Source organism: Dinoponera quadriceps, unplaced genomic scaffold (genome assembly GCF_001313825.1).
Source record: "Dinoponera quadriceps isolate SergipeBrazil2010 unplaced genomic scaffold, ASM131382v1 scaffold2420, whole genome shotgun sequence".
Taxonomy (NCBI): domain Eukaryota; kingdom Metazoa; phylum Arthropoda; class Insecta; order Hymenoptera; family Formicidae; genus Dinoponera; species Dinoponera quadriceps.
Genome location: NW_014556754.1, coordinates 956,103 through 983,637, shown reverse-complemented (window position 1 = coordinate 983,637; position 27,535 = coordinate 956,103). Strand labels below are relative to the sequence as shown.

The window sequence follows — 27,535 nt, the reverse complement described above, 5'->3', positions numbered from 1 at the left end:
TTTTAATAAACTCTTTTCACATCTTTATTATACGAGTTCTGGCATATTCTTCAGTTTTATACATAACTAATATCCTTACTATTGTTGGTACGAAATGTCGTAATGTATCATCAAGCAACCGACGTGTGTCGGTGACATGCGTACGAATTTCTCTTGGAGATTTGAGCGCAAGATGCATTCATATCGCGCGCAAAACTACACTCGTGCCACGTATTTTGTTTCGAGCTAAGATTTATAAATATATAAAGCTACGTTCTTGCGTATATCTGTGTACATTCTGCGTTCGTTCGCTTAAAGCTATAATATAATCTAGCGTTTGTACATCTCTAGTCTTCGTTACATCTAATCTAATTGTGTTGCGTTTACGTTACGATTGCAGGCGGTAGATAAAGAGAACGCTGTTGTATGTTTCGCGTTTAACAGACAACACTCAGAGTAGTTTCCGTTCCGACTTGGTTTTTTCATTAGTTTAAACGACGCGCGACAAAGTGAATTGCACTAATGAGACTTCTACGTGAAAATTATTCCGATACGCGCGCGAGTCCGTACAAACGACTAAATGTAAACTGTCGAGAAAGATAAAGGATAAGGCACTTGATAGGCACATTGGCAGTGTGAAGATCTCGCGGGTGTATTGTGAGCTCGCAGCCGTAAGGAATTGTTATTGTTCGTGGATAGAATATTGATTATCTGGCAGTTAAATGAGGCGATTTGTGCGCGAGTGAGCGCAAGAAGTCGAGGCGCACAGCGGTCTTCTATTGTTCTGTTAAAACGGATTTTCAATTAACCGAGGACTCGTGCTTCGATGATCGGCCCCCCGATTCTTACGGGCCATTTGTGTTTCTCGCGACTCTCCTGTCATTACGTTGGCATTCCCGGTATATTTAATACTTCGCCACAGCTCGAAATAATTCCGCGAAAAAATTGACTAAGAAGAAGCGTAACGCAGTGTTGGGCAGTGTTCTCTCACGGAGTCCAGTTGTCCTCGATCCTGTCCCGTGACTTTTCACTCCACGACTATCAGGTGGACTCTGAACGTTAGCGGTTTCTCCCATTCTTTGCTCGCCGCCGCCTGCTTCTTGGCACGACCGTGAATCACTATGCGAAATTCGTCGGGACTCTTCAGCCGGTGGCGAAAGTGCAGGGCGGAAATACCGTTTTCCCTGACGATCTCGAAGTGCCCCTCGTTGTTGCCTCGTACGATGCTGTAGTCCATCTCTTCGTCCTGTAAACGAATAATTAGTGCTGTCGGTGTAACTCGGATTGTTAGAGTAATATCGCGGATGTGCTTGCGAGAAGATTTCCAAGTGACGTTTGAAGTGGCATTTTTCTTTGAATTGGTTAAAATTATGCAAGAATTACTTTGATAGCGGATTGCAGCTTAATAATCCGCGTGCGGTGCCTTGTCTGACGCAGATTGACTTTGAGAAGATGCTGCATCCCGTGGTGATGTCGCTTTGCTTTAACATTTCGGTGTTTCTTCATCATTTCACTTCTCTTTGTTACGATCTCTTTGTCCGCCGACCTGTTCTTAGTATTTCTTCGGTGTCTTCCATTTACCTAAATCGAGAATCTTTGCCATCTAGTTATCAGAATTATCATAAAAGCAAATCGTGAACATGATACACAAACCTTGCACGAGAAGCATCCTTCCGTGGAAATCGTCTTATCGTCAGCCGGCGGTATGTGGTAAGTATCAGGATTGATCTGGAAAGTCGGCACGTTGCCGATATCTTCGCCATAGCGTCCTTGAGATAATGGATTGATGGTGGACAAGCAGTGACCCTGGAAATAAAAGTATTCTTACGATTTTTTTAATACTTTAAACAGAACTACTTTCGTTATCTTGTACAATGCGAGGACAGACCTGTCCTATCCGTTGATAACCAGTAGGACAGCCGCAAATAAATCCGCTGGCTCCGTTAGGAGTGCATCCGAAGGCGCAAGGACTGCCGAGACACCCGGCACTCACCTTTAGAGGACAAATTACAAAGATATACTTCTTCTCTGCTTTTAACTTTGATTTTTTTGTTTCATATGTTACGATACCCGAATGGTAGTTTTAATCTTGCAGTTTTAATCTCGTAGCTGGGATATCTTCCGGAAATGATTGAAGGATTCGAATTGTTATACCTGCACGCAAATCGCCAAATTGTTATCGAATTGATAGCCATCCGGACAGCCGCACTTATAACTGCCAATCGTGTTGATGCAAGCACTGTCGCCACAAGGTGACGCGTTGCATTCATTTTCATCGATGCACTGATTGTAATAGAGGTGTTGAATGAAACCGTCTGGACAGCCGCAGCGGTAGCTACCCATGAAGTTCTAGAATCCCAAAATTCGCTACGTTAGACGACGAAGAATTTTCTTCGCGATGTGTTAAGTCTTTTTAGACGTGAGAATTAGGATAATAACGATCAGCTGAACGTCCGTAGATTTGATGTCGAGGAGTTTGCTTAAAACCAATTTGCACAAGCTAATCTTACCTGGCAGCCATGCTCGCAATTGGCATCGTCGGCACACTCGTTATGATCCGTGCAAAACCTCCCGGTGTGATCCAGCTTGAAACCTCTCGGACAGATGCATTGGAAGCTGCCTAGAGTGTTAATACACTTACCGGGTTTCGGGCAAACTCCCGGCTGGTCGCATTCGTTAATATCTGGAGAAGAGAAGGTTATATTATAAGAGGCAGGTTAGAAATTGTTGTTTAGAGAAACGTCGTGTAATAATCGGATAACGAGAAAATCGAGAGAAGACACGTAACCATGACACGCGTCCCCTTGTTGGTTGTAACCCTCTTGGCAGCCGCAAGTGTAACTTCCCGGGGTGTTAATGCAATTTTGCTGGCACAGGTGATTTCCGGTCGCGCATTCGTCCAGGTCCCTGCAGCTGATACCGTCCGGGTTCAGAATGAAGCCTGACGGACATGAACAGATGAAGCTGCCTTCGATATTCTGGCAGTTATACTTGCACGGCTTCGGCGTCAATTCGCACTCGTTGATGTCTGCAAGCCCATTTCGGTGCGATTATGATGATGAAAAGAATGGTCACGGAATACCGTTACGATTATTTATTCGGAGAATCTTACCGATGCAGTGAATACCGGACTTATCGGCCTTGTAGCCCTTGTTGCAAATGCACCTGTAGGAACCGAGGGTGTTGATGCACTGGCCATTCCTGCAAAGATCGGGTATGGTCTTGCACTCGTCGATATCTGAAAATTTCGTTCGATAATAGAGAGAATTCTATTGTTATCGCAATTGATTAGATTACAGGTAGCACGATCGGCAGCGACATTTTAAATATCTATCGGACAATAACACGACCGCGTCTACCTTGACCGTCCACGGAGAATCCTTTGTCCAGACAGAGCTCGTTATAATTGTCGGAGTCTCGGGACGGGCAGATCTCGCAATGTGGTCCCCATGCCGCCCCCATGGTGCAACAACAGTCCGCCTTCGTGACCGTACGCAATTCCGAGGTCCGGGCGGTGCATCTGCCGCCGATCGTTTGCAGGAAGCAATAGCCGACTCTTCGATCTGATCATAGGAAAGCGCAGACATATTTCTATGGTCGAAATCAAGAGGTGCCTGTGCTAGTTATCATTTAATATTCAATTTTCTGCCGCTTCATACCGATACACGACTTCCCGTCCGGACTCTGCTCGAAACCGTCGTAGCAGAGACACTGGTAACTCCCTTCCGAGTTAACGCAACGTCCATGCTGACAGAGACCAGAGTTAATGGCGCATTCATTAATATCCTTACACTCATCTACCGTTCCTATTTTTTGATATCCAGGGGGACAGATGCACATGAAAGTGCCGATCAGATTCTTGCACTGGAATCTGCAGTCGTTCGCCGGCGTGACGCATTCGTCGACGTCTGGAAATATAATTCCGATTCTGACACAATCACACTTACGATTTGTCATCTCCACGTGATTTATGGATATAAAACGCCCGAGGGATCGTTAAAAAAATTATTTAATGCAATTATTTTGTGATTATAATAATATTAATGTATCGTACAGAGTGAAGCGGTGACTATTATCGGCTTGAATATCGTCGAAAAGTAAAAAATATTTTATTATGAAAATATGACTTGATAAAATAAGAAAGGGTTCACATCTACAGAAGGTATTCGAAATGATGATACATTAGTATGTCTCAATACAATTTCTGTTGGATAAACGTTTCTCCTGTATTTCATATTTCGAAGATATTCAAGTCAGTAGTGGTTATTGCTTCGCATCTTGTATAATACATTAATTATATCGCAGCTAATATATAATATATTAATTATGATATTTATTATGTATATCTTATTATATATTAATATGTGTATTATTATGCATTATAACTAATATATACTACTTATAATAATTATATTAGTTATAATAATTATTTACCTATGCAATGACGGCCGTCGGGCGCCAAGGTGTATCCATACGGACAGATGCAGCGGAAGGAGCCTGGCGCATTGTGGCACCTGAAAGCGCACTGATTGCCTAACTCCAGGCACTCGTTCACGTCCTCGCAGACTTGATTAGCTCCCGGCGCGAATCCGTCGTTGCAGGAGCACTCGAAGCCGCCGTCGATGTTGCGGCAAGTGCCGTTACCGCAGATGTTCTGGACACTCAAACACTCATTGTTGTCCACGCATCGTCTGCCACTCTCGTCCAACATATATCCCGTCGGACACTCGCAGCGGAATGAGCCGTCTGTGTTGATGCACTCGCCTCCGGAACAGGCGTCTGGCATGAACAGGCACTCGTTCAAGTCAATCCCGGTGTCGTCCCTGCCCGGTCCTTCCGGGCACAACTTCTTGAATTCCTCTAGACGAGCATAATTAGTTGGGCATTACTCTTCGGGAATCTTCTTCTAAATAAACATCGTGTCTCCTTAATACGTTCTCTGAGATAGTCGGACTGGAAAATGTCCTCTTTCAATGATTTGCGGTCGGAGCGCCTCTAATTGACTACTTTGACTACTTGTCGAAGGGGAAATTCTGTTCAAATATTTCTCTTCGCAATGTTTGTTACCGCTGTTCTCCGGTGGACACGCTTCGCAGTAGCGTCCCCAAGCCTTGCCCATCGTGCAGCAACAGTGTTTCCTGGTCATACCGCCTTCCCGTGGACTGGTGCATTGGCCTCGCCTGTAAGTGTCGTAGCACAGCTCCTCTCTCACGTCGATGCATCTCATCGAGTTCGGTTTGTCGCTCAGTCGATACCCGACTGGACACTCGCAAATCACGCCGCCTTCCGTGTTGATGCACCGGCCGTTCTCGCAAATCTCTCTCGTCTCCACGCATTCGTCCACATCTACGAGATGGTTGCGAGAAAAATCAATTTAAGCTCTCCAAGGAGGAGGGAGCTTCGCGTACGCGCGATGTAATACTGTTTGAGCGATCAATATGTATCGGATGTGAAAGTTTACGGACCGACGCATTTTTTCCTCGTGTGATCCAACTCGTAACCCGGCGGACACGAGCATATATACGATCCCATCAGATTTTGACACTTCCCCGGCGATGGGCACAATCCCGGTATCTGCAAGAAATCGATCCAACAACCAGAAATTGTGATTTCTAGAAAGCGTTTGCGTATTCGATTTGTTGAAATATCAGTAAGACACGATTTAAGACAGGCTTGATATACGAGCGTGTGAATTGAGTGTAAATTTAAGATGCGTGTTTTATCGCAGTTTACCTCGTGACATTCGTCGATATCGCGGCAGTGCTGACCGTCCTGCGCCAACACGTAACCGTCCGCACACTCGCAAACAAAACCGCCAATCGTGTTACGGCATCGGCCGTTGCGGCACAAAAACGGCATTATTCGACACTCGTTGATGTCTGCAGCGAATTAGTCGAAATCAAGATGTGCAAAAACATATTTCAATTATAAAATCAAATTAGGGATCAAGATTCGTCAGCTCACCCGCGCAGTCGTTATTAGGGCTCAGCTTGAATCCTTGGTAGCATTGGCACTTGTAGGAGCCCAAGGTGTTGATGCAAGTACCGTTGTTGCATATATTTGGATTGCGCTGGCACTCGTCGATGTCGACGCAATTGTCTCGGTCGCGAGTCAGCGAGAAACCGGAATGGCAGACGCACTGGAAGCTACCTTGCAGATTGTTGCACAAGCCGTTGTTGCAGATGCCCGGTCGTTCGTAACATTCGTCGATGTCGACACAGTCATGTTGGCTGAGACCGAGTTTGTAGCCGGCAGGACACACGCACTCGAAGTAGCCCTGGTGATTGCGGCACTGTGCGTTGCCGCTGCACGGATTCGGTATCTACAAATAACAGGAATCTCACGTTTTGGTGTGACCTCGCACAGGCAATAATTGTCGGATCGCTATTCCTCGATATTGATCTCCACCATTCTTCCTCTCCTGACACGCTTCAGAAGACAGAGAAAGAATCGAGATCTCTTAATTGCGAGACCGTCGTACCTGCAGGCACTCGTTTTCATCGATACACTGATGCGAATCCTCATCGTAAACGTAACCTCGGTCGCACTGGCATTCGAAACTACCGGGTGTATTCATGCATCGGCCGTGGGTGCACATCGTCGGCATCAGGGCGCACTCGTCGATCTCTTCGGAGTGATTCGTGATCGGGTTCATGATCTGACCCGGCACCAGTCCGCACAGAATCTCGTGTTCACCTGACACACAAGATGACCGACCGGTGATTTTATTCGCGCTAGTATTCACGATAGTTCGACCGTTTGGGTACTCACGTGTCCGTTCGCCCGGGCATTTCTCGCAATCGCTGCCCCACGCAGCACCCATGGAACAGCAGCACAACATCTTCGTCTGTGGTTGCACCATGGGGTTGAGGCAATGCCCGGAATCGTAGGTGAGATAGCAGGATTCCTTCCTCATGTCGACGCACTCCTCTGAAAGAACAAACCGCGTGACAACCGTGCGAATCCATCTGTTCTTCCGATAGCAACCTCGGTTTATACTTTCGTCACATTTCGATTCAATTCCATTTGTATCGCGATAGAAAGTACGACGTTACGAAGTAGTCGTGCCGACTTATCGAATCGTGTGACTACTTGAAATTTCATTATACAGCAAGGTCAGACAGAAGTATATAGACTTTTGCATTCGGATTTACTGACTTCCGCCAGGCATCGCCATGTATCCTTCCGGGCACTCGCAGTGATATTTCCCTTGATCATTGATGCAGTATCCCACGCCGCATATTTGTGGGTGCAGTGCGCATTCGTTTATGTCTGCAATCATTTTCACACGTTTTAAGCGGGCGTGTTACGTTAAACGCGTGAAAATACTAAGATAGAAAAATCCGGGAAGATAGCGAATTAAATGTCGAGATTCGAAAGCACGATTGTAAAGTTTCCGAAATCTCGCTCGAAACTCCTCCGGTATTTTCATTACCGATGCAATTAGTCTTGGTATCGTCCAGGATGAAACCCTCGTTGCAGGAACACATAAAGCTACCGAACGTGTTGGTACAGTGCCCGTTCTGGCAAATGTTCTCGTGTTCCTCACACTCGTTGATATCCTCCAGAATAACGGTGACGCGATTCGGCCTGTATCCCGGCCCGCTAGGACACAATTGCTCGTATTCCTTCGTGCCGTGCTGCGGGCATTCCTCGCAACGATTGCCCCAGGCATTGCCGATGCTGCAGCAACATGTGGCCTTCGTCACCGATGACGCCACTTCGAAAACGCACTGAGGCCTTCCGGTACCATGCTCGAAACCCGTGAAGCAAAACGACTCGCGTCTATCTGTGTGATCGATGGTGAATCATGACGACAAGGATACACCAGTGCGAGAATAACTGAACATTTCTGACGACGTGATACCCACCCACGCAAGCATTTCCGGCCTCCACAAGCTCATAGTGCGGCGGGCAGCGACAGATGTATTTGCCCTGCGTGTTGATGCAGGTGCCGTATTGGCAGGATTGCGGACTCTCGCACTCGTCCACGTCGGTGCAATTGCCGCCGGAGCCGTCCAATTTGTAACCCTCGTTACACTCGCAGCGGAACATGCCGAAGATGTTTTCGCAGTGGCCGAAAACGCACAGATTGCTGAACATCTCGCACTCGTTAATGTCTACACACGCCTGTTCGTTGTGCTCATCCGGGTGCATGAAACCCATCTCGCACTCGCAGCGGTAAGCGCCCGGATAATTCAGGCAGTGCCCGTTCTCGCAAAGTGCGCTGTCTTCCGCGCACTCGTCGATGTCCTTGCAGCTGTAGCCGTCGCCTCGAAAGCCAGCGTCGCATACGCACTGCAGGGACCAATTTTCAAGTCAATTTCAACATTTAGATCTCGGAATTTTTCAATTTTAAATTTAAAATCGATCTCTGAAATTGGCATTTAACAAGTTAATTCCTCGATTTAAAATTAAAACGTCAATTTCAGGCTTCAGGATCAAATCAATTTTAACAGACCGATGGATTTTTCAAACCGGCAGGCACAGAGATTCGTCAAATCCGTCGAGGTTTTTAAATCGATCGATCGATACTCCCACGTTATCCGTTGATTCTATTCTCTCGAGACTTCTTTGAAAGATACGTTGAATACGGGATACCTTGAAGGAACCCTCGGTGTTGATACAGTGAGCGTTGGAATCGCAGCCACCGTTGTTCGTGGAACATTCGTTAATATCCCAGCACTCAATCCCATTCCCGGTGAAGCCCTCGTGACAAGTGCACACGTACGAGCCCTGGGTGTTCTGACATTCGGCGAACTCGCTGCAAGAATAAGCATTTAACCGGCATTCGTCGTCATCGGTGCAGGCGGGTCCTTCCGCTGGCTTCACCGAGTATCCTTCCTCGCAGCGACAGTTGAAGGAGCCGATCGTGTTGTAGCACTCGCCGAATCCGCATATTCGCGGCTGCGTCACGCACTCGTCGATATCTGATAATACGCAAGTTATAATAATAATAAATAACGTATCACGCATAAAGTGGGATACGATTTTCATATATTTCCGCAATTTTATCGATGCATCTTCCCTTTACATTAATTCGACTCGTATATTTCGATCCAAGCCTATATAATTCTTAATGAGTAAATGAAGAAGTGCTCACCTATACAAGACGTGCCGTCTCTCCCGGGCAGCAAACCGTTCGTGCAGTTGCATCTATAACCGCCCGGTATATTTCTGCATTTACCCCCGTTGCAGATTCGTGGGTTCTCCTTGCACTCGTCTACGTCCATGCAAGATCGACCGTCTAGATTTAAAGCGTAGCCGGTGCTGTCACAAACGATTAAACATGAATCGCAAGATATCGAGTCGGAGATATCGATGCGCGAATATAACATGAAATTGATGCCGCGCAAACATCACGCGGCCACTGTAGCGCCGATTATCACCAAAATCATGATTGTTTTACCGGCAAGAGCAGGAGAAGCTGCCCGGAGTGTTGAGACAAACGTCCTCGCAGCCACCGTTGCCAAGTGCGCACTCGTTGATATCTTCGCAGTGAGATCTGAGACCGGTCTGCTGATAACCGTCGTCGCATATACATTGATAGGTGCCCATCATATTCTCGCAGACGCCGTTCGAGCATATACCGCTGGTCCTCGAGCACTCGTCTATGTCTTTGCAGGACTGCTTGTCGGGTCCCAGTTCGTGCCCCGGCGGGCACTGACAGTTGAAGCTCCCCTCGGTGTTGATGCAAGTACCGCCGCGACATAATCCCGGGGTCTCTTCGCACTCATTTATGTCTGAAATATTTCAGACGTGATCGAATCGGCAGATTTTTCGCCACTTTGTTGTTTTACTTTTCACACTGTACCCATGCAAATCTTCATGATGTCGTTGCTGCGATAACCGGGGCTGCAGTCGCACTGGAAATGGCCGGGCATGTTCCTGCAGGTGCCGTTCCCGCAGACTCCGCGCATTATCTCGCACTCGTCGATATCTAACGAGAGTTTTTAAAATTCATGAAGTTTAGTTAACTTTAAACTTTAATTAAATTGAAATTGAATTGAAGTTCAAATTGTTCAACGTTCACGTAACGGTCTACGTTGTTTCGCAAGTAGTCGTTAGAACTTTCTTAGGGCTTGATTTCCTCGAGATCCGGCATCCCACGGGAAGATCATTTTCAGGATACAAATTGCCTGATTTTAAGTTCCAAAATTTCACGGGAGGTGCAGAACTCACCGTTGCACTTGATGCCGTGCTCGTCGAGCGCATAGCCCTGATTGCACCTGCAACTGTAACTGCCGATCGTGTTCTTGCATCTACCGTTCAGACACATCCCCGGGAACTCCACGCATTCATTGATATCCTGACGCTCGGTGAAGCCTTCTCCCCGAGGACACAGTTCCGCATGGGCCTGCGTGCCCATTTTCGGACACAACTCGCACCGATCGCTACCCCAGGCACGGCCGACGGAACAACAGCAGAGACTCTTTGGGAAATGACCTTCTATGGGATTGGTGCACTGACCGTGACGATAGTCCAAGAAGCAAGTTTCCTGCCTAGTGTCGATGCAAGTAGTATCTGTGATCGAAAAAAAAAAATAGGAAAAAAAATAGAATAATTTACGCGGGGTAATTCGACAAAAATTCTCCCGAAAATAATTGAGACGATTTAGAACATCGTCGAAGAGATATCGAAATAATAAGGAATACATCAATATTATTGTAATTTTTTTGAAATATATTCTCATAACTTTATTAATGAATGTTCTCTTTCAATTAACTTTATTCGTATCATTTTCTCTGAGACATTACGTGTCTTGTTATTAATTTGTCGCCATTCGCTTACGTGCTGCATCCAAAGTGAGACCAGGCGGGCACTCGCAGCGATACGAGCCGTCAGTGTTAACGCAAGTGCCTCCACCCTTACAGATCCCACTGTTGAGCTCGCACTCGTTGATGTCTGTGCACCCCTTGCCATCCACCTTCGCGTAGCCCTTGGAGCACTCGCAGAGAGAGTGGTCGCAGATCTCGCAGGGGCTGCCCCAGGCTACGCCGACCGAACAGCAACACTCCGAACGCAAAGCTACTCTCGGCAGATTGTTCTCGCAACGGCCATCTACCATCTTGGTCCAGCAGGAACCTCTCCGATTGTCTGGAATCGATCAGAATACTGCCTTGATTTATATATATATATTATATTGATTTATTGCACGATTATTTCCTTGTTATTCGGAGGAGGCTCGTACCCATGCAGATGTGGCCGGTGTTGTCGAGAATGTACCCCGGTGAACACTCGCACTCGTAAGCTCCCAGGGTGTTGATGCATATGCCATTGAAGCACACCTCCGGTCCCAACTCCTCGCACTCGTCCACGTCCTCGCACATTTGATTTTGCGTGTTGAATCTCATGCCCGTCGGGCAAGTGCACTATGAACAAATTAATATTATTGATAACTGCGAGGTTTTCCTGATTAATCGTGAAAGATCGTTGAGTCAAAGCGCAGAACAATGCCTCGAGATAAAGGAGAGATTAGTGATAAGAGGCCGGTAAATTTGAGCTGATCACTCATATTTTTTCGTCTTCATTTAATGGGGGTTTCAATACACAGTTAACTTGCCTGGAAACTACCAGGTGTGTTTCGACATTGGCCACCGCTACACAAGGAATCCTCTAACTCGCATTCATTGATGTCGCTGCAAATCTTCCCCGTTGCGTCTACTTCGTATCCATTGTCGCAGATGCACCGATACGTCCCCATAAGATTCTCGCATCCGCCATTGATGCAGATATTCGGGTTCTGGGCGCACTCGTTGATGTCTTTAACAATATTTGCATATTTCGCGTTTCCGTTATTTATTGGATTCGAATTGTGAAATGTCGAGTTTCGGAATGTTCATGTCTCGGAAATGTATTCTCGTCTCCGAACATTGGATTCAGAGATTCCGAATATGTGGGAATTAGTGTTCCCGCAAATTTTAGCATTTGAAATCTCGGATCTCCGAATGGAAGATTTGCTTAGACTTTTTACCATCGCCATTGTAAGTCATTCCGGCGCCATGCGGACACAAGGCTTCGAACTCCGAAGTGCCCGGAAGCGGACAGGGTTGACATGTGCTGCCCCAGCCCATTGGCTGGCCTAGGATTATCGTGCAGCAGCAACAACTGGACTTTGTCACGGCGGTGGATGTCGGATTGGAACATTGGCCGTCTCTGTACTGCGAATAGCACAGATCTCTTCTCGTATCTGACCAGCGCGGAATCATCATTTGTTAGACGTACCCCAGATCTCACAAGTGTATATTCCAAACGAAACGCACCGCGTATTTCGTGCAGAAAATAATCGTTACGAACCTAGGCAGGATCTTCCGTCAGGACCTAGATTGAATCCCGGGTGACACTCACATCGGAAACTGCCAGGTGTGTTGATGCAACGTCCGTTCTGACAGGGTGCACTTAGGCACTCATCAATATCTTGTAGGATAATTGGAAACAATAATGATAATTGTAAATAATAAGTTTACCATACCTTTCTCGCATATTGTTTCTCTCTCTTGTGTTTAAATGTCAAGATTTTCAATTTTACGCTGAACCTTGCCGAAGTCTCGAAACTTGGGCAAATTCTAAGCAAGTGTTGAATTACTATAGCGCAGTCGAAATTGTAGATATTTAAAATTCAGACTCTTTACGAATAGAATAATTTTGTTTACGTTATTGTTGGCACTATTAGTTGTTAAATACCGATGCAGTGAGTCAGGTCGGGACCAATCCTGAAACCAGAGTCGCAGACGCATTTGAACGAACCCTCCATGTTAACACACTTGCCGTTTTCGCACATGCCGCTGGTGGAACATTCATCCATATCCACGCAGAAAGTGTTGTCTCTCGAAGGAGTGAAGCCCGACTGACAGATACAGTGATAGGATCCTGGTGTGTTCTCGCAACGGCCGTTTAGGCAAATTCTCGGATTTTCTATGCACTCGTTGATATCTGAAGACGCAGACAATTTTCGCGAATTAGCATCCCACGACCGTTCTTTGAAGCATCAGAAATCACACAGTGTTTCGTTGCTTGCAATTTTTCGCAGCGAATCTGAAAATTGAGTAAAGAAACGTTCCTCACCTACGCAGGTATTCTTCGACGGTGACAGGCTGTAGCCGTCGTTACACTTGCATTTAAAAGATCCGTTCATGTTGATGCAATGTCCATTCGTACACATCCCAGTGTCTTGACATTCATCGTGATCTAGAAGGATATATTCCTATTAATATCAACAATATTACAATTGCCGTAATAACTATTGCTATTTCTAATATCGTCACTGCTATTATCATGGCTGCTATTAGCGACGTCAACCGTTAAAATTGCTCTTTGTCAAGAATGAGGATCGAGTTTAGGAGTTAACAGTTACCGGTGCAGTATCTGCCTTCGCCGGATACAACGAAGCCGGGTGGACAGTCGCAGGCGAAGCTACCGGGATAATTGCGACAAGTTCCACCTTGGCAGTAGCCTAATTGGCACTCGTCCACGTCTTCGCACCTACCACCGGGCTTCCTCGTGAACCCCGGGTAGCACTCGCATTCGTAACCCTCCTTGGTGTCGATGCAGTGACCGTCGCCGCAGATGTCCGGCCGCAGCGCGCACTCGTTCACCTCGGTGAAAAACTGTATTTGCGAAGAACTGTAGTTGCAAAGCCTGCTGTAATCATCTACAATTGAGTAATAACGTGGATCCTGTAGAATTGTCAATCGTCATATTGCTCGCTTTTATCTGGCATGCGCTAATAGGCTCTTCGCGAGCTCCAGATTCGTTTTTATTCGCTTGCTGCGATACGACAGGTTTCTCTCGCGAAGCAGCCCCCAAAATATCTCTCTTTGATGAATCATCGAAGGCATACCGCGTTCGAAATACGCGAAGTATAAAGATCGATTTTATTTGAATACAGGCATGGAAGCGACTCACTTTTCTCACTTCTTATTTATTTAGAAACACTTCACTTTTTCTCACTTCTAAGGAAAAAGCTAATATTTCTTACTATTTTCTTACTCGGTTTAAGACCTTCCAAAAAGCAAATCGATCGCGAGAAATCATGTTCAATAACATTGCTTCTTTAAGGACAAGACAAAAGGTTCGACGAAAGTAAAACATAACAATAACTCCGACGACACAATGCTCATAAAGTGAAGAAATGTAAATTTTGGATTTTACATATCATGTAACTTTGTTCCCAAAATTCAAATTTTGTTTTTCATTGACTCTCACTCTAAAGTCAGTGTTTTTAATCTCTTAGAGAAATGATATAATAGATACATAATTTAATATTTAACGTACAAATTATTTGGAAAGGATTCACTTTTAATTCACTTTTTCTAAAGGTGACTCACTATTTTCTTACTTTTTCATGACTGAAACTCACTTTTCTCGTTAATTTTGATAGCTAAACCGCTCTCATGCCTGTTTAATATAATTGTTAGATTAACAACGTGTGATGGCTTACAATTAGATTATGTAAATTAAGTAGATATTGCCGAAAATTACGAACATGTACGAAATACTCGAGCGTGTCAAGTACTGTTTGTTGCATTTCTCTTTGAAGATGCATACATACCGCTGCCAGGATTAGGGCAAATGAAGCATTCGTCACCCCATCCTCGACCCATGTTCTTGCCGCAACAGCAGTCTTTCTTGCTCAACCTCATCGCCAGTCGATTCTTACACTGTCCGTTACGATTCACCGCTAAGTAACACAATCCCTGCCTGCCGTCTGATGAACAATAATTCAAACATCGACGTCAATTAATCGTAAGCGTGAGCAAATGCATGCTAATACAAGAAGATATTCAATGTCTCTGCAACAACGTAATCACCGATGCAATATTTGCGGTCTTGGCTTTGTATAAATCCTGGATTGCAGTGGCAGTAATAGCCGCCGTTCGTGTTTATGCATCGGCCATCGGCGCAGATGCCTTCCTCCTGGCACTCGTCCTTATCCTTGCATTCGTTCGTCTCGGGATCCCTCGCTTGTCCCGGCGGGCATTCGCATGTGAACGAGCCGGGAGTGTTCAGACACTTCCCACCTTCGCACAGTCCGGGAATCGCTTCGCACTCGTTGATATCTAAAGGGAGCACGAAAATTACGATTATCGTTATACTCATTTCAATGATCCGAACTCCCGAGAGATTGTGAATAATCATTCCGTCAGCTTGTGCAGATGACAGTTCAGTTTTTGGTTCACACAAAAAAATCCACACAGTTACGTTCTGTTCGTTTTTCACGCGAATAAGACCGGATGAACGAGATGCGAAATCGGACGTACCGACGCATTGACCCTGATTGGTCTTTAAATGACCCAACTCGCAGTCCATCCTGACCGGGCATTTCTCGCAAGGGTGGCCCCAGCCCTTGCCGACGGTGGCACAGCACAGCTGCCGCGTGCAAACCACCCCTTGGAGACTCGCTAAGCACTGGCCGTTTTTCACTTTGGTGAAGCAGGGCCCGGTCCTGGAAGACGTACCGTAAAATAACACGGCGATGAAGCGAGCAAACGGCACGGTGTATTACCTGTAATCGGTCTCACAGCGTCTTCCGGTGTAGCCGTAGATGCAGGCGCAGCGATCCGGGCCGATGCATCTTCCTTGGTTCAGACAGGGTTCCCGACAAATAGCTAATTCACGGTCTCCAATTAATTATTTGCACGGAAACTCGCTTCACGCGGCGCAACACTGATTTCGGCTCGCATGCTATCGGTTTTACACTCACGTTCGTTGCAAAACTCCCCTTGGTATCCGCTACGGCATTGGCACCGGCCGTCGACGCAGTTCCCGTTTATGCAGTGAACTCTGCACCCGCCGTTCTCACCGCGCTCACCGCCATGCCCGGCCTCGTGGGTGATAACTGTCAAACGAATTCGAGTTTTTAACTCGGCTGTCTACTTGGTATTCAGACACGCGGAGATTATTCGGCCATTCGGTTATCGACCGTAGCTTCTAAGAATACTTTTCAGTAAAAACTGCGATAACTTTATGTTGCAGAAGGGTTGACCGAGGTCAGCCGATGCATATCTCACCTTTGCTTTGTCCGCCGGTACAGGTAGAAGCGACGATGTCACCTTCGCATAAACAGATATTCGGCTTTATGCATCTCCCTAGAGGACCGCAGCGTCTCGTACAAATCGCTGAAATACGAGCAACATTTCAAATGCTAAGTGTCGTTCTTCGAGAGCACCACAAGTCCAGCATCGATATTCAATCTTTTTGTACACCTANAAAAAAAAAAAAAAAAAAAAAAATCAAAATGCGAGAAATCTATGTGAAACTACAATACGGCGAATTGCGATTTTAATTTGAAGACGGACGAATTAGGCAATTTCCGTAACGGTTTATTAATTGTGAATTAATTAACGGTTCATAGAACAGGCGGGGAAAGAGAGGAAGAAAGAGAGACCCGGAAGTTGACGGAACGCAGATCACGAAGTGTGGCCGCATTACCAGACAATGCGATCAACAGGAAGCGTATAACAGGTCATTAAACCAGTTTTATTCGTGGTGACTGCTCGTGTCGCATAAATGCCTATTTGTCCGTTATGTAATTGCACGATCATTATCAACGTCCGCGGGCAATACCGAATGATAATGATAGGTGGTTATTCGCGGGCGATATTAATAACTGCTTTCTATCCCGCGAATACTCTGCGGGTAGGTTCCGACGGTTATTTATTTCGTTTGACACGGGGATCGTGAGGATACGTAAGGTTATTGCATATCCTTCGTAGTTATTAGTTTCGTTTAGCATTGCATCGCTATTATTATCGCTATTCCATTCCAACGAGTTCCCGCTTCTTCTACGCGTTTTTCGTTACATTGCTACCTTGACGATTCAAAATAGTTAAATTAATCGACTCGACTGATCATTAACAGGTCCTCTCTACTGCTTACTGAAAATCCCCTTCAGTTGGCTCAAACAAACTTCTTGTTTCGATGCGAGCAAACAAATGTTTTGCTTGTGAAAATTCCGTTCTCCGAACCAAGCATTTTTCATGATCGTTTCGGAGAAAAAAAAATTTCCAAATTTTCCGAAGAAAGAAGAAGTGGCTTTCTCAGTGTGCACTGCTTTCGTATGTACTATCTGCGAATTTTGCAACAATGATCAACGTTATCTGTACTTTTACTTACGAATAACGCATAGTCCCGTTTCCGGCTTTTTCGTCCATCCCGGACAGCAGTAGTTTTTATACCTCGATCTGCACACGTTTGGCCTGGAAGCAGTTCGAAATTCGTCAGTTTTCCGAAATCGCGTTTCCGAATCTCGTCGTCGTTCAAAGCGCATCCGTCTGAAACTTCCTCTTCACCAGCTTTCGAATTCGCGCGAGTTAGTGGCCTCTCTGTGCGCAACGCCAGCTCGAAGAGGCCGCGGGCGGAAACGCCGCGTTTCCGCGGCATTTCCGCGGTATCGCGCAAGAAAACGGTGGCACGCGCAAGAAAACAGGAGCGGAAAAAAGGGGAAGAATGGGAAGAGAGCGGAGGAAGAGAGTGCCACTTCAGAACAAGGCGGCCATTCACATCTGGCGCCTCGTAATTAACGTCAGCTGCTATAGATCGGCTCTAAACGCTGCCACTTAGGCCTCCCGGCGCCGCGATCGCAAACGCGCGAGCACCACCGGCAGCTTTCTCACGTCGCGATATTTTTTATTGCGTCAGATAACGCGATCGTTATCTGACATGGTTCGTAGGTCGCTCGAATTCACTCTCCGCACCTTTAGATTCGAGTGAATTCCAAAATTTTCATCCCGCAGTCTCGGATTTTGCAGTGTTTTTAAATTTTATAGAGGGAATGTTATATGATCCTTTTCTTTTTTTGGTTTCATTTAAATGTTTGTCAATTTGCATAATCACATAATACACCTTAAACTACTTGAGCTTCGTAAACTCCATGTACTCAGGGTGTTTCGTTCATTTAATTTATTTCATATGAACGGCATAAGACACTGTATGGAAGATTCAACTACGTGAACGGGATTTTCATATTAGCCAACGAATCCTCTGGATGCGTTGATTTTTAATATATAATTCCTCGAGGACTTTCAGATGTAATTTCTATCAAGTTCTATTCATCATAGCTGATTAATCAGTTTATTTTGCATTTATATTTGAATTTTTCTCATTTCCTATAATTTCCCACATTCCGTGATTTGATACGCCGGAGGTATATTATTCCCGTTAATTGAATAAATAAATAAATGAAATTTTTCACAATGTTTTCTAGCAATACAAAAATAGAGTATAGCAGAATTTATCTTGCTAAGGAGCGTACTAAATTTTTCTAAAGCTGGATTTCAGTTCTTAAAATATAAATAACACATACGAGAAGGGGAATAAATTAAAAGTAACACGTGTTCCTCGGTTGCGAAACTCGATGGCAATTTTTATTCGAAAATTCATTCCGTGTAGCGAAATACTCGGATTCTCTGAGACGCTGAAGAAAGAACGGAGATTTTGATTCTTTTGAATTTCAAAATCGAATCTCGGGGTTTGGAGATTTTTAGAAACCAGGGCTGCAGGTGATCGCGTCGCACGCAGGCCCTCTGCATTCCCCCGCGTGCCCTTTGGGCGTAGCGGGCCCGATAAAGTAACGCGATAACTTGTTATGCGCATTTCTCGTTTCGCTAGCGTGAGAGAGATTAATGTCTTCGCGTGTCCGGCATCTCTCGCTCTCTTCCTTTTCGCTTCTCCCCCCGTGACTTCTGACATACGCGTTACACGCTCGCCGCGTATCGTATTTGCGGACGGGGCCATCGGGCGGGAAGTGGGAAAGGTGAAGGGGTGTTTAAAAGACAATATTAAAAAACAGAAACGTGTACACACAGGCGTACACACCGTGCGATGGGGCAATCTTGTTCAAACAGTGGCCTGCTAACTGTGGCACAGATTACACACACCTGACGTGTGTTTGTCGCTGATTACGTCGCTGAACGAGCTCATGTTCTTTAGAATCCAGAAACGGACATTATTCAAACAGTTCGGCGGTTATAAAACGCTCGAGCTGGTCTAACAGTAAATCTCTTATCCGGCCGTGACACCCGGTCATTTTGTTCGTTGTTTATCGCCGCGTTTCTTCAGCGACGACGAAACCCCGCGGAAATGCCGGCTATCACCCGGGCGGACGATTAAAATCGACAGTGACCGATCTTGATGTTTCGCCGTTAATTGGAAAATTGCAGCGAAGCGGTCGCGTCTGAGTAATAACAATGATAACAATAATTGGCGGCGGAATTACGAGGACGTGGGCGATCGAGAGCTTCGACCCAATCTGTATGTAAATGGCCGCTCCTTTGGAGATTGGTCCACCGCCGAACTTGTAGCGCGATATGATCACATTGATCAGCACGCGGCCGCTTCACGGGGCGCGTCGGCAGGGTGTAATTTTAACACCCGCTCCTAATGATAGCCTGGCCTAACGAGGCCTGAAATCAATGCGCGAAGTGTTCTCGTCGGCCGATATCTTCATTCGGAAATCTTTCCGCCGTTGCCGCCCGTTCTCGCGGAGTTGGCAGAAAAGTTCCCTTTCTTTTCACTTTTATCTCTTTTTCTACATTTTCCACACTTATCAACGGCATTAGTTGAATTTTCGATCTCTTGCTTCGATAAAAATACATTGTGAGGGAAGAAATATCTGAAAAATATCTATTTACGTTCGGTGGGTATTGTAATAATATATTTACTTATACTATAGTATAACATTTTTGCATTGATGAATTTGTCTTCAAGAAAATATACCGTTCTCAAGACCGTAGCTTTTAATATTTATTTAATTAACAGAATTCGGATGAAAATCAATATATCAGTACACGCGTCGGATATAAATATCTTATTGTTTAGATATTTTCCCCCCGAGATATTGTCACTCATTAAGCAGAAGCGAGACGCTGTTAACGTCATCAATGGTTTACTGTAGGTATTAATCAAGGGACACCCTGTCAGTGTCTAGATAGCGTAGACTCAATTAACGTCCGACTCGTAATTAGCTAACTGCTACTTGCGAGAGTTCAATTGGAAAGTGGACTATAATAGCTTTGAAGCGGCCGCTCTCGAATTGCGAGCCATTTAAACTAAAACGATCAGAAGGCGAGTGCCTTTTGATCGCAATTAAGGACGAGCAAACGGCGACGGCGTGTTTCGGTTCGCGGGTGTACGGGTGAAGGATTGCAACCGCAAAAAGCACAGCCGCAATTGTTTGTCCGCTTAAACGGGTGTTGTGTCACAAGTGCAATTGGTCACGGTATTGCGGCACGGGCGCGATTACGTCGCACGCGAGAGATCGCATCGAGCATCGATATCTTAACGCGTCCGCCGTCACCGTTCAATCGAGAAATCTTATTACGTCCTCGCAGACCGTCCTGAATTTTTTACGTAATGACGCACACCGTAAATTTTTACACGACGATGTAACTCCTAAGGAAATTTTTCCCAACCGCCGACTTTTCGCACGCGAATATCCTTTCCTCTATGGAAAACGAGCGTTAATTTAATTTCGGCTACATTCATTGAACGAGAGGTCGAACTTAATTTGTTTATGTCAACATAGAAATGGGGAATTATAGCTGTCGTAAATGCGTGACGTCAGTCTCTCGTGAGAGATCGGCGTGTCGCACTCATGTAGCGAAGTAAATTCGGTAAGACGTCCCATCAGATACGTTTTTGGAACTCGGAGATACGCTCGGATGAAACTGTTTGAAATTTTGCGATTGCCGAGATTTTCCTACTCTGGAACTCGGAAGTCACGTGACGTTTGCTGAGCCCAGGAGCTTCTCCTCCCAGTATTGCGACACGAATGGCGATTCAGGCACACCTTGTATAATCCTTCCTTTTTCTACGCCAGGAATTATGTTGCGTTATGATCGCGCGCGGCACGGTAACGAGCTTAAATTACGCGTTAAATTAAAATTAGTCGGCGCGATGAGCAACGCAAAAACAACTTAACGCGTGACATGTTTTCTTATCATTCCGCCGCTCGTTGGCTAGGTTTAACAACCTTCGGCCGCTGACAGTTTCATTACTTCGGCATCGCTTCCTGTACACTCCTGTGACAAAATCTCCCGAACGACCGATTTTTCCGATATCAACGCGAACGTTTGATCTCGCGATGGAGATCTGCGCGGGACGAGCATTTCCGAACGATCAACGATCAAGGTGTAAATCACGAACGGCAGCGCGCGCGCGCTGTGAGAAATTCACATCGCATCCGTCGTATCTCGGAGTGTATCTACTTTCTCCAATTGCGTGTGGAACTGAAAGCGAACTTTTCGAACGATTAAGAGCAAGGTGCCGATACTGAATCACGAACGGCGCCTTGTCACGGAGTTGCGCTAGAAGTTGCAATAGCGGCTCTAATGCTGACCGCCTCTACATCCCAAGAAGTTGCTCCTTCACTTCCTGTCATCAGTATCGCGTAACGCGCGACTTAAATCAGTCTAAGTAGTTTCGACTAACCGTGAATAATTTCCTAAGTGGTGGTCCCGTTACACGTCAAACCGACCCTATATCCTATTTTTCGCGCCGTCTCGCGAGGTGAGAATCAAAATGGCATGCGATGTCTGCTCCCCGACTGATCGAACGGACGTCGGAGAGTGTTCGGAAGCAGTTTAAGGTAGTTTTAACGTAAAGTGAGTTTGTTAAGAATTCGTTGAAATTTACACTGTACGTAGATTGAAATAGTTACAGGGAAGTAGTTTTTACAGTAGATGTTATACTTACGTAAGGGTCCTTTAATATCGCTACTGATCCGGCGCTCTACGATACGATTACGCAGAAAAAAAATAATCTTCATCAATGATGGATGTTCTCACGTATAAGCAAGAATATTGTGGTATTTTGGGAGGATTTTTAGTCTTGAACTGAAAGTGATGCTCGCGTAAATACAAATTCAATCAAGTCCAAATTCGATCAAGACTAAAAACCTTCGAAAAAGATGATAATACTCTTGCTTATACACGAGTTATTCTTAATTTAAGATTGATTTTTTTCTGTGCACCACTCTCGCTACCTGGCATTATCGTATATCTATTTTTCTCACATCATTGTGTTCTACATGTTTACAATTGCGTTTTTGTGTTCTCATGTAAAACAGATTTAGGTTGATAATATGGGCATGGGAAGAAAATTTTGCTGTCACACGTGGGCATGTTTAAGAACTCGTCCACCTTCGGGAAGGTCTTTCCCTCCTCGCGGATTATGGGCGATCGTTTTCGCGCCTTCTCGCGTTACCGGTGAGGATCAAACGACGACGACGATATGCGAAACGGTGAGGCATCACGCGGCCATCGTTCACCGCTCAAGCGAAATGATGAATCGCCCGCACAATGTGATCACAGATGCACCGAATGACGATGAGCCTCGGTCATCTCGCAGAGCCGATAAAAACGCAGCAGAATGCACTTTATATTCCGGGGTGGAGCGTGTGCTTATCTCATCCGCTCGTCCGCATTCCACCGCGCTAATTAATTAACGTGGAGACGCGCCTTTTATCAACGTGGCAGATAATGCAGCTGCGCCCGTGCGGAAGAAAAAGAGAGAGAGAGAGAGGGGGGCGCAAACGAAACGTCTTTCGACGGTCGCGCGAGCCATAAAAGTTTATACGGCCACCTAATATATCTCGCAGTTTTATCTCGGCATCCGGATTTCCCGCTCTAATTTCACTCCGCGCTTGGACGACGGACCGTCGTCTCGCGTGCTGCACGACCCGGGTCTCCGAAGGTGCGACTTCCTCCGTGCGACACGACGTCGTTCCGAAACTCTCAATATCGCCAGATTATAAACTAGGTATCACATTCTTGCATGGAATATTCATTCACTGCACCACTACCGCTTCAACATCGGTACTTATTTTCATCGCGATTCCTGAATAAACCTCATAGGGAAGGAATTTTTCTGGCATGGAAAATTGTTCGTTACCACGGGAACAACGAGAAGAATTGTCACAAGGAAAAACATGATCTCGCCGTTGTAGCGAAACCGCGGTTGCGACAGCGATAAAATGTATAGTCGGCGCGATCAAATGATTTCACTGTCTCTATTCCAGCAAGTAGCAATGAATATTCTCGATAAATCTTTTCGCTGCCGAAATTCTTCCGCCGTCCCTATAGTGACTAAACAATTTGCCGTGCCGGCGAAACATTTTTCTCAGTGCTGCTTGAAACGCTCAACGTTGAGAGTTCAATGTTGAGCGTTTGAAGTTGATAAAGGTGCAAGACCGAAACCGGAGAGATGTTTGTCGGGAACTCGACGAACACACGATGAACTGTAAAACGCGTAATCAGCAAACTACACTGATAACTGATGCCCTACAATCGTTGAACTTTGTCATTTATCGTTTGTATTCCTCTAAATGTCAAGATAATGACGCGAAGCGAATTTATTCATATTCTGACTTAGCAGCACAAGAGAGATTATAATTTCTAAGGTTCGCGTTACATTTTGTTGCAATCGCTGCTTATGCGCGAGAGACGATTCCCTATGCCTCGACGGCTGTAATCGAATGATGAGGGACGTCGTATCGATGAAATAATTCTGTGACCGTGTTTTAACGCCACTTTGCGATACAAGCGAGTTAATTTCTGTTCGGGTCTTTATGAGACACGATTAGTATCCGTGGCGGCCGCGGCACATTATAACGATGAAATAGTGGAAATTAGTGTCGAAAGCATTAAATTACTCCATGAAACTAGGTCTACTGATATTCCCACGCGGATCGGAGTTGTAACCGCGTTCGCATAAATACGTAAGCTCGCAATCTCTCCCGACTCTTTTGCAGCAAGCTCTTATTGGGTCAGGCAAGATTTAGCGCGAAAAGCAATTTAAATATCAACTTGCGTAACTTATGTGCAATTCAAGTGCAATTCGCGTGACGTTACTTCAGCATTGAATTGCGTAATTAGAGTCGTTAAAAGTGAACTACGCTACACAGGTTGCGCAAATAGAGTTTTATAAAATTCTGATTTCGAGAGACCCCGACTTGCATTGCCATTGGAACTTCGGAAACTTGAAACTTCTTCGCGGCTTTGTCAACTTTGGGTTTGAGAAATTTCGGCGTTTTGTACGCCGGGAATTTTAATACTTCGAATCCTCGTTAGTTTCGTAGTTTTTTGGGACATTCGATCCTTGAAATTGCGCAACTTGAAATTTTTCATATCTTCCGAAATATTTCGAATAATTTCCAAAAATGGCCGACACTATCAAATAGTTTACTGTTTGTAATAATTTTCGGAAGTAAATGAGGATTGTCTCCGATCGCGAATTCGCGACGTGCAAAAAGCTGGAGAAGCATTTCCGCCATTGCGCGCATACCATTGCCAATTGGTCATAATTGATATATGTATGCGGCTAATCCCGTGTATTATCCTATTTGGCTTTCGGCATGGTCGCGCGAAAACATCTGCGGCGGACGGGGCCGAGAGCGGGCGGTGCGCGCAAAAATCACGCGAGTGCAAGATATTATCGGCGAAACTTGACTTTTATTACGAAAAATAGGCGCGACTTGGACAGAATTCAACGCGCTTGTGCGTAACGTAACACTCCGATAACCCAATTAGGAGTTATCGCACCATTTAACTCACGAGGACGGTACCCGCGCAAGAGAATCATCGGATTCTAGAGAGAAGCGCGTTATTAGCGAAATACCGGGTTGTTACGAGACGATTAACCATTTCAAGTGATTGGCTGTGCCTGTCGGAGGACACCAAAATATGTCCCGCCAAGATACGCCGTTATTATTCGATATTCTGAGGATTCGGAAAATGGTCAAGTTTATATAAGACGGCAAATATTTCTGGCCAAGCCTCTCGCTTCTTTTTCCGACGATTCGACGCTGAAAACGTTCACCACCAGATATTTCGTTTAACGTACCGCCAATGAAGGACTATATTTTCGACTATATAAACACTTGGTTGCGATAACCTTTTTCACGCGAAAATTATCCAAATCTTTTTTTCACAACACGATCGTTACGAGTGCCGTTCTCAAGGAGCGATTACGATATCGACTCTCGCCGATCGCGAAATTCTTACTCAGCCGGGTATCCAGAGAGAACCGGGACATACTTGGTGGCGGGTATTAACTTTGCGATCGTATCAAACAGAAAATTGACCGCTAATGTTTCACGATGTTTACGATCGGCTGTTAACATTACGAATACTCACCCGAGGGGTGCCACTGATTGTAGGGTGTTGTCCAAGTCTTGGGTGGGACCCGGGGTGTAACGTTGTCCCGTTGCCGCACCGTCCTGAACAAAGCGACATGCCAGGACGATCCAGGCTGCTAATAACAATGCAGACATCCTGCGTAAAGAACTCTCGCAGCTTCCTGTTCCCGATCCGATCTCTCTTTCGATTCTCCTGGATTATCCCTTTAGCTCGCAGGTCCGCCGATATTCGCGCATCTAACACGCATGATCCTTGACCGATCTCGAGGGATTTCTCCAAGTCGTCGCGATCATTCCACCGTCTACAAGGATATCCTTTATAACGCGCGGCAAAGCGTCGGTGGCCGTTTTCATTTTTTTTTCAACTTGACCTCGCGACCTGCCCTACCGAGTTTCGCGAACGCTCCGTGATTTACCGTACAACTCTGATCATTTTACGTGCGCATATTACGTGCAACTTTCTTTTCGCCACCCGCTATTTCGCCGCGTATATCCGCACCGAGAAAGGCGACAGGCGATAATTCGCTTGTGACTGCGATGCCTTTCCGGAAGCGCCAAATTAGTACGATGAGATAGAAGCAACTATCTCTTGATATAAATATCCACCGCGAGCGGCGTTTTGGCGAACGAGAGGCGAGAATTTACGATTATAATTTCGCACCGTCGCCGCGAATAATTTATCCGCGCGGAATTTAAAATTCGTTCGCTTCTTGACGCGGTGCGACGAAATACCCCTGGAAAAATGTCGTCCTCATTTTAACGATGCTGCATTATTTCTTTTCTCGTCGGTTTAGAAAGATCGCGTAACGCCGCGCGTTATCGCGTGCTTCTATATTTCAAGAATAGCGTCTATTCAACGTCCAATGCAAATATTTCTTAACACGCCGATTATATTACGCGCCGCGATTTAACATCTGTAGTTAACAATTTGCGATCTGTGGTCTCTTTTTCTCGAAATATTGGAAAACGACTCGAACCAGTTATCCGTTTGCGAGACAAAAAAGAAAGAGGCTTTAACCGAAACGGCGGTTTCTCTCAAATTTACCGACCATGCGGCTTTCACTCGTTATCATAACGCAAAGGCGGGTCTGACGGAGCCTATCATTAAAGTTCCATAAACTTGCGCGACTCCCGCGAGAGAGAAAAAAGACAAATTAGACTCGATTCGCACGTCCTACTCCGAAGCGGGTCGGAAATTCTCAAGCGGATCGTTCGAATCGACTATTGTGATCTATTTTGAAGAAAGAAGCCGTTCTTCCGGTCGGTTCGAAAGAATGAGAGGCCTCTCTCTCTCGCGCGCGGAGGAAATCAAAGCCGTGTATCGTGAAAAGTCGAAGGATTTTTCACATACCTGTTTATACCGTCAGCAGTCTGGCATTATTCCATAACTAACACGAGCCGCTTGTAAATATTCGCGCTAACAGATCTGCGACACACGTGGGCCGATCGACGATCGCACATATCGCGATTAATTGTGTCCGGCGGTGATGATCTTCAATTTCGCGCGCGCGATCACGCCGCGAACGAGCCGGGAGCCGCGATCAAAGATCACCCTCGAAAAAGCGCTCGGCCGAGTCAGCACTTCTTCAGCTCGTGTCGTCCCAATCCGGATTTACGACTTGATCTAATATCCTTGGCTCGCGTGAATGATCTATGATACGATTGGTGATGTGGCAGCTAATATCTCGGCGTCTCTTTTCTTAGGAGGAACGTATGAAATTAGAAACGGGTGGGATATACGCCGTCTTGTTCGAAAAGACTTAGCAACTTGACTTCGAAGTTCGAATATTTTGCGACTATCCGCAACACTTCGGTAAGAGAGAAGTAACGTGCACCACCGTTCAATGAAATCGAAACATTTTCGAAACCGATGTCCGTTTTTTCTTTTCTCAGTTATTAACTCGGAATTCTCTTCTCGGCCAATTCAGCACACAGCGATTTTAGTCGCACGTTCGAGTCTGTTAATTAGCTCAGCTCGGTGGCAGCTAGCCTTATCGGCGTGGGAAGCGAAAGTTTCCGCGAGAATGGATGTTTTTTCAAGTCTCACTTCCTCCCCGATGTTTCGATTTCGTTGTGCAGTAACGCGCGCGTCAACGGAATATCCAGGAAATGACAACGTACGGGCTACGGTAAAAGATCCACGTCACCAATCGGGAATTAACATGAAAGGATCCGATTCTTCTGCGAGCACTCGAGCGACTTTCGATCTTCTGACGGATCGGTGATCAGATCTTTCGGCCCGTTCGAGACAGATCGGTCCCAAGGGAGACGGACCCCGAAAGGATGCGCCGCGACGGGACTCGGCGCGAGACTGGAGCCGCAGATTGTGAACTCAAAGAGAGGACTCATCTGGGAGGACTCTTTCTCTCTCATTCTCTCTCCTCAACATCTTTTACCGTCCTTATCTACTGCTCTCTGCCT

At 45.8% G+C, this 27,535-nt stretch overlaps 1 protein-coding gene across 4 annotated transcripts; it reads right to left on the bottom strand.

Annotated features, from left to right (window-relative positions):
- On the bottom strand, nucleotides 1-27,404 carry LOC106748113 (fibrillin-2-like). 4 transcript variants are annotated; one of them, XM_014626337.1, is made up of 43 exons: nucleotides 27,236-27,404; nucleotides 26,466-26,813; nucleotides 25,113-25,416; nucleotides 17,095-17,177; nucleotides 15,990-16,097; nucleotides 15,683-15,817; nucleotides 15,485-15,587; nucleotides 15,240-15,424; nucleotides 14,790-15,038; nucleotides 14,531-14,686; nucleotides 13,334-13,630; nucleotides 13,045-13,167; nucleotides 12,664-12,912; nucleotides 12,277-12,396; nucleotides 11,954-12,169; nucleotides 11,543-11,742; nucleotides 11,171-11,351; nucleotides 10,771-11,076; nucleotides 10,162-10,503; nucleotides 9,794-9,919; nucleotides 9,389-9,722; nucleotides 9,083-9,249; nucleotides 8,581-8,909; nucleotides 7,851-8,277; nucleotides 7,415-7,768; nucleotides 7,138-7,251; nucleotides 6,751-6,909; nucleotides 6,461-6,675; nucleotides 5,944-6,301; nucleotides 5,713-5,858; nucleotides 5,445-5,553; nucleotides 5,047-5,325; nucleotides 4,414-4,839; nucleotides 3,639-3,887; nucleotides 3,339-3,542; nucleotides 3,092-3,217; nucleotides 2,768-3,007; nucleotides 2,490-2,662; nucleotides 2,134-2,328; nucleotides 1,868-1,972; nucleotides 1,633-1,785; nucleotides 1,363-1,560; nucleotides 1-1,225 (listed from the first exon to the last, which is right to left on the bottom strand). In XM_014626337.1, the coding sequence occupies exons 3-43, from the start codon at nucleotides 25,247-25,249 to the stop codon at nucleotides 1,007-1,009; spliced, it is 8,595 nt and encodes a 2,864-aa protein (XP_014481823.1). In that variant the 5' UTR covers nucleotides 25,250-25,416; nucleotides 26,466-26,813; nucleotides 27,236-27,404; the 3' UTR covers nucleotides 1-1,006. The 4 variants fall into 4 exon arrangements, with proteins under 4 accessions (XP_014481823.1, XP_014481820.1, XP_014481822.1 ...); XM_014626334.1 differs by having other exon boundaries at nucleotides 5,445-5,858; XM_014626336.1 differs by having other exon boundaries at nucleotides 5,445-5,858; nucleotides 26,466-26,765.
- Between the last annotated feature and the right edge of the window lie 131 nt (nucleotides 27,405-27,535).

What these genes read in the sequence shown, in the direction of transcription:
- LOC106748113 (XM_014626334.1), bottom strand. Translation starts at nt 25,249, where the DNA reads ATGTCTGCATTGTTATTAGCAGCCTGGATCGTCCTGGCATGTCGCTTT. An exon ending in AGGGGAGTTTTGCAACGAAC is followed by an intron (nt 15,588 to 15,682) that starts GTGAGTGTAAAA and finishes ACCGTGAATTAG; the next exon opens with CTATTTGTCGGGAACCCTGT. An exon ending in GTCCGGTATTCACTGCATCG is followed by an intron (nt 3,008 to 3,091) that starts GTAAGATTCTCC and finishes ATGGGCTTGCAG; the next exon opens with ACATCAACGAGTGCGAATTG.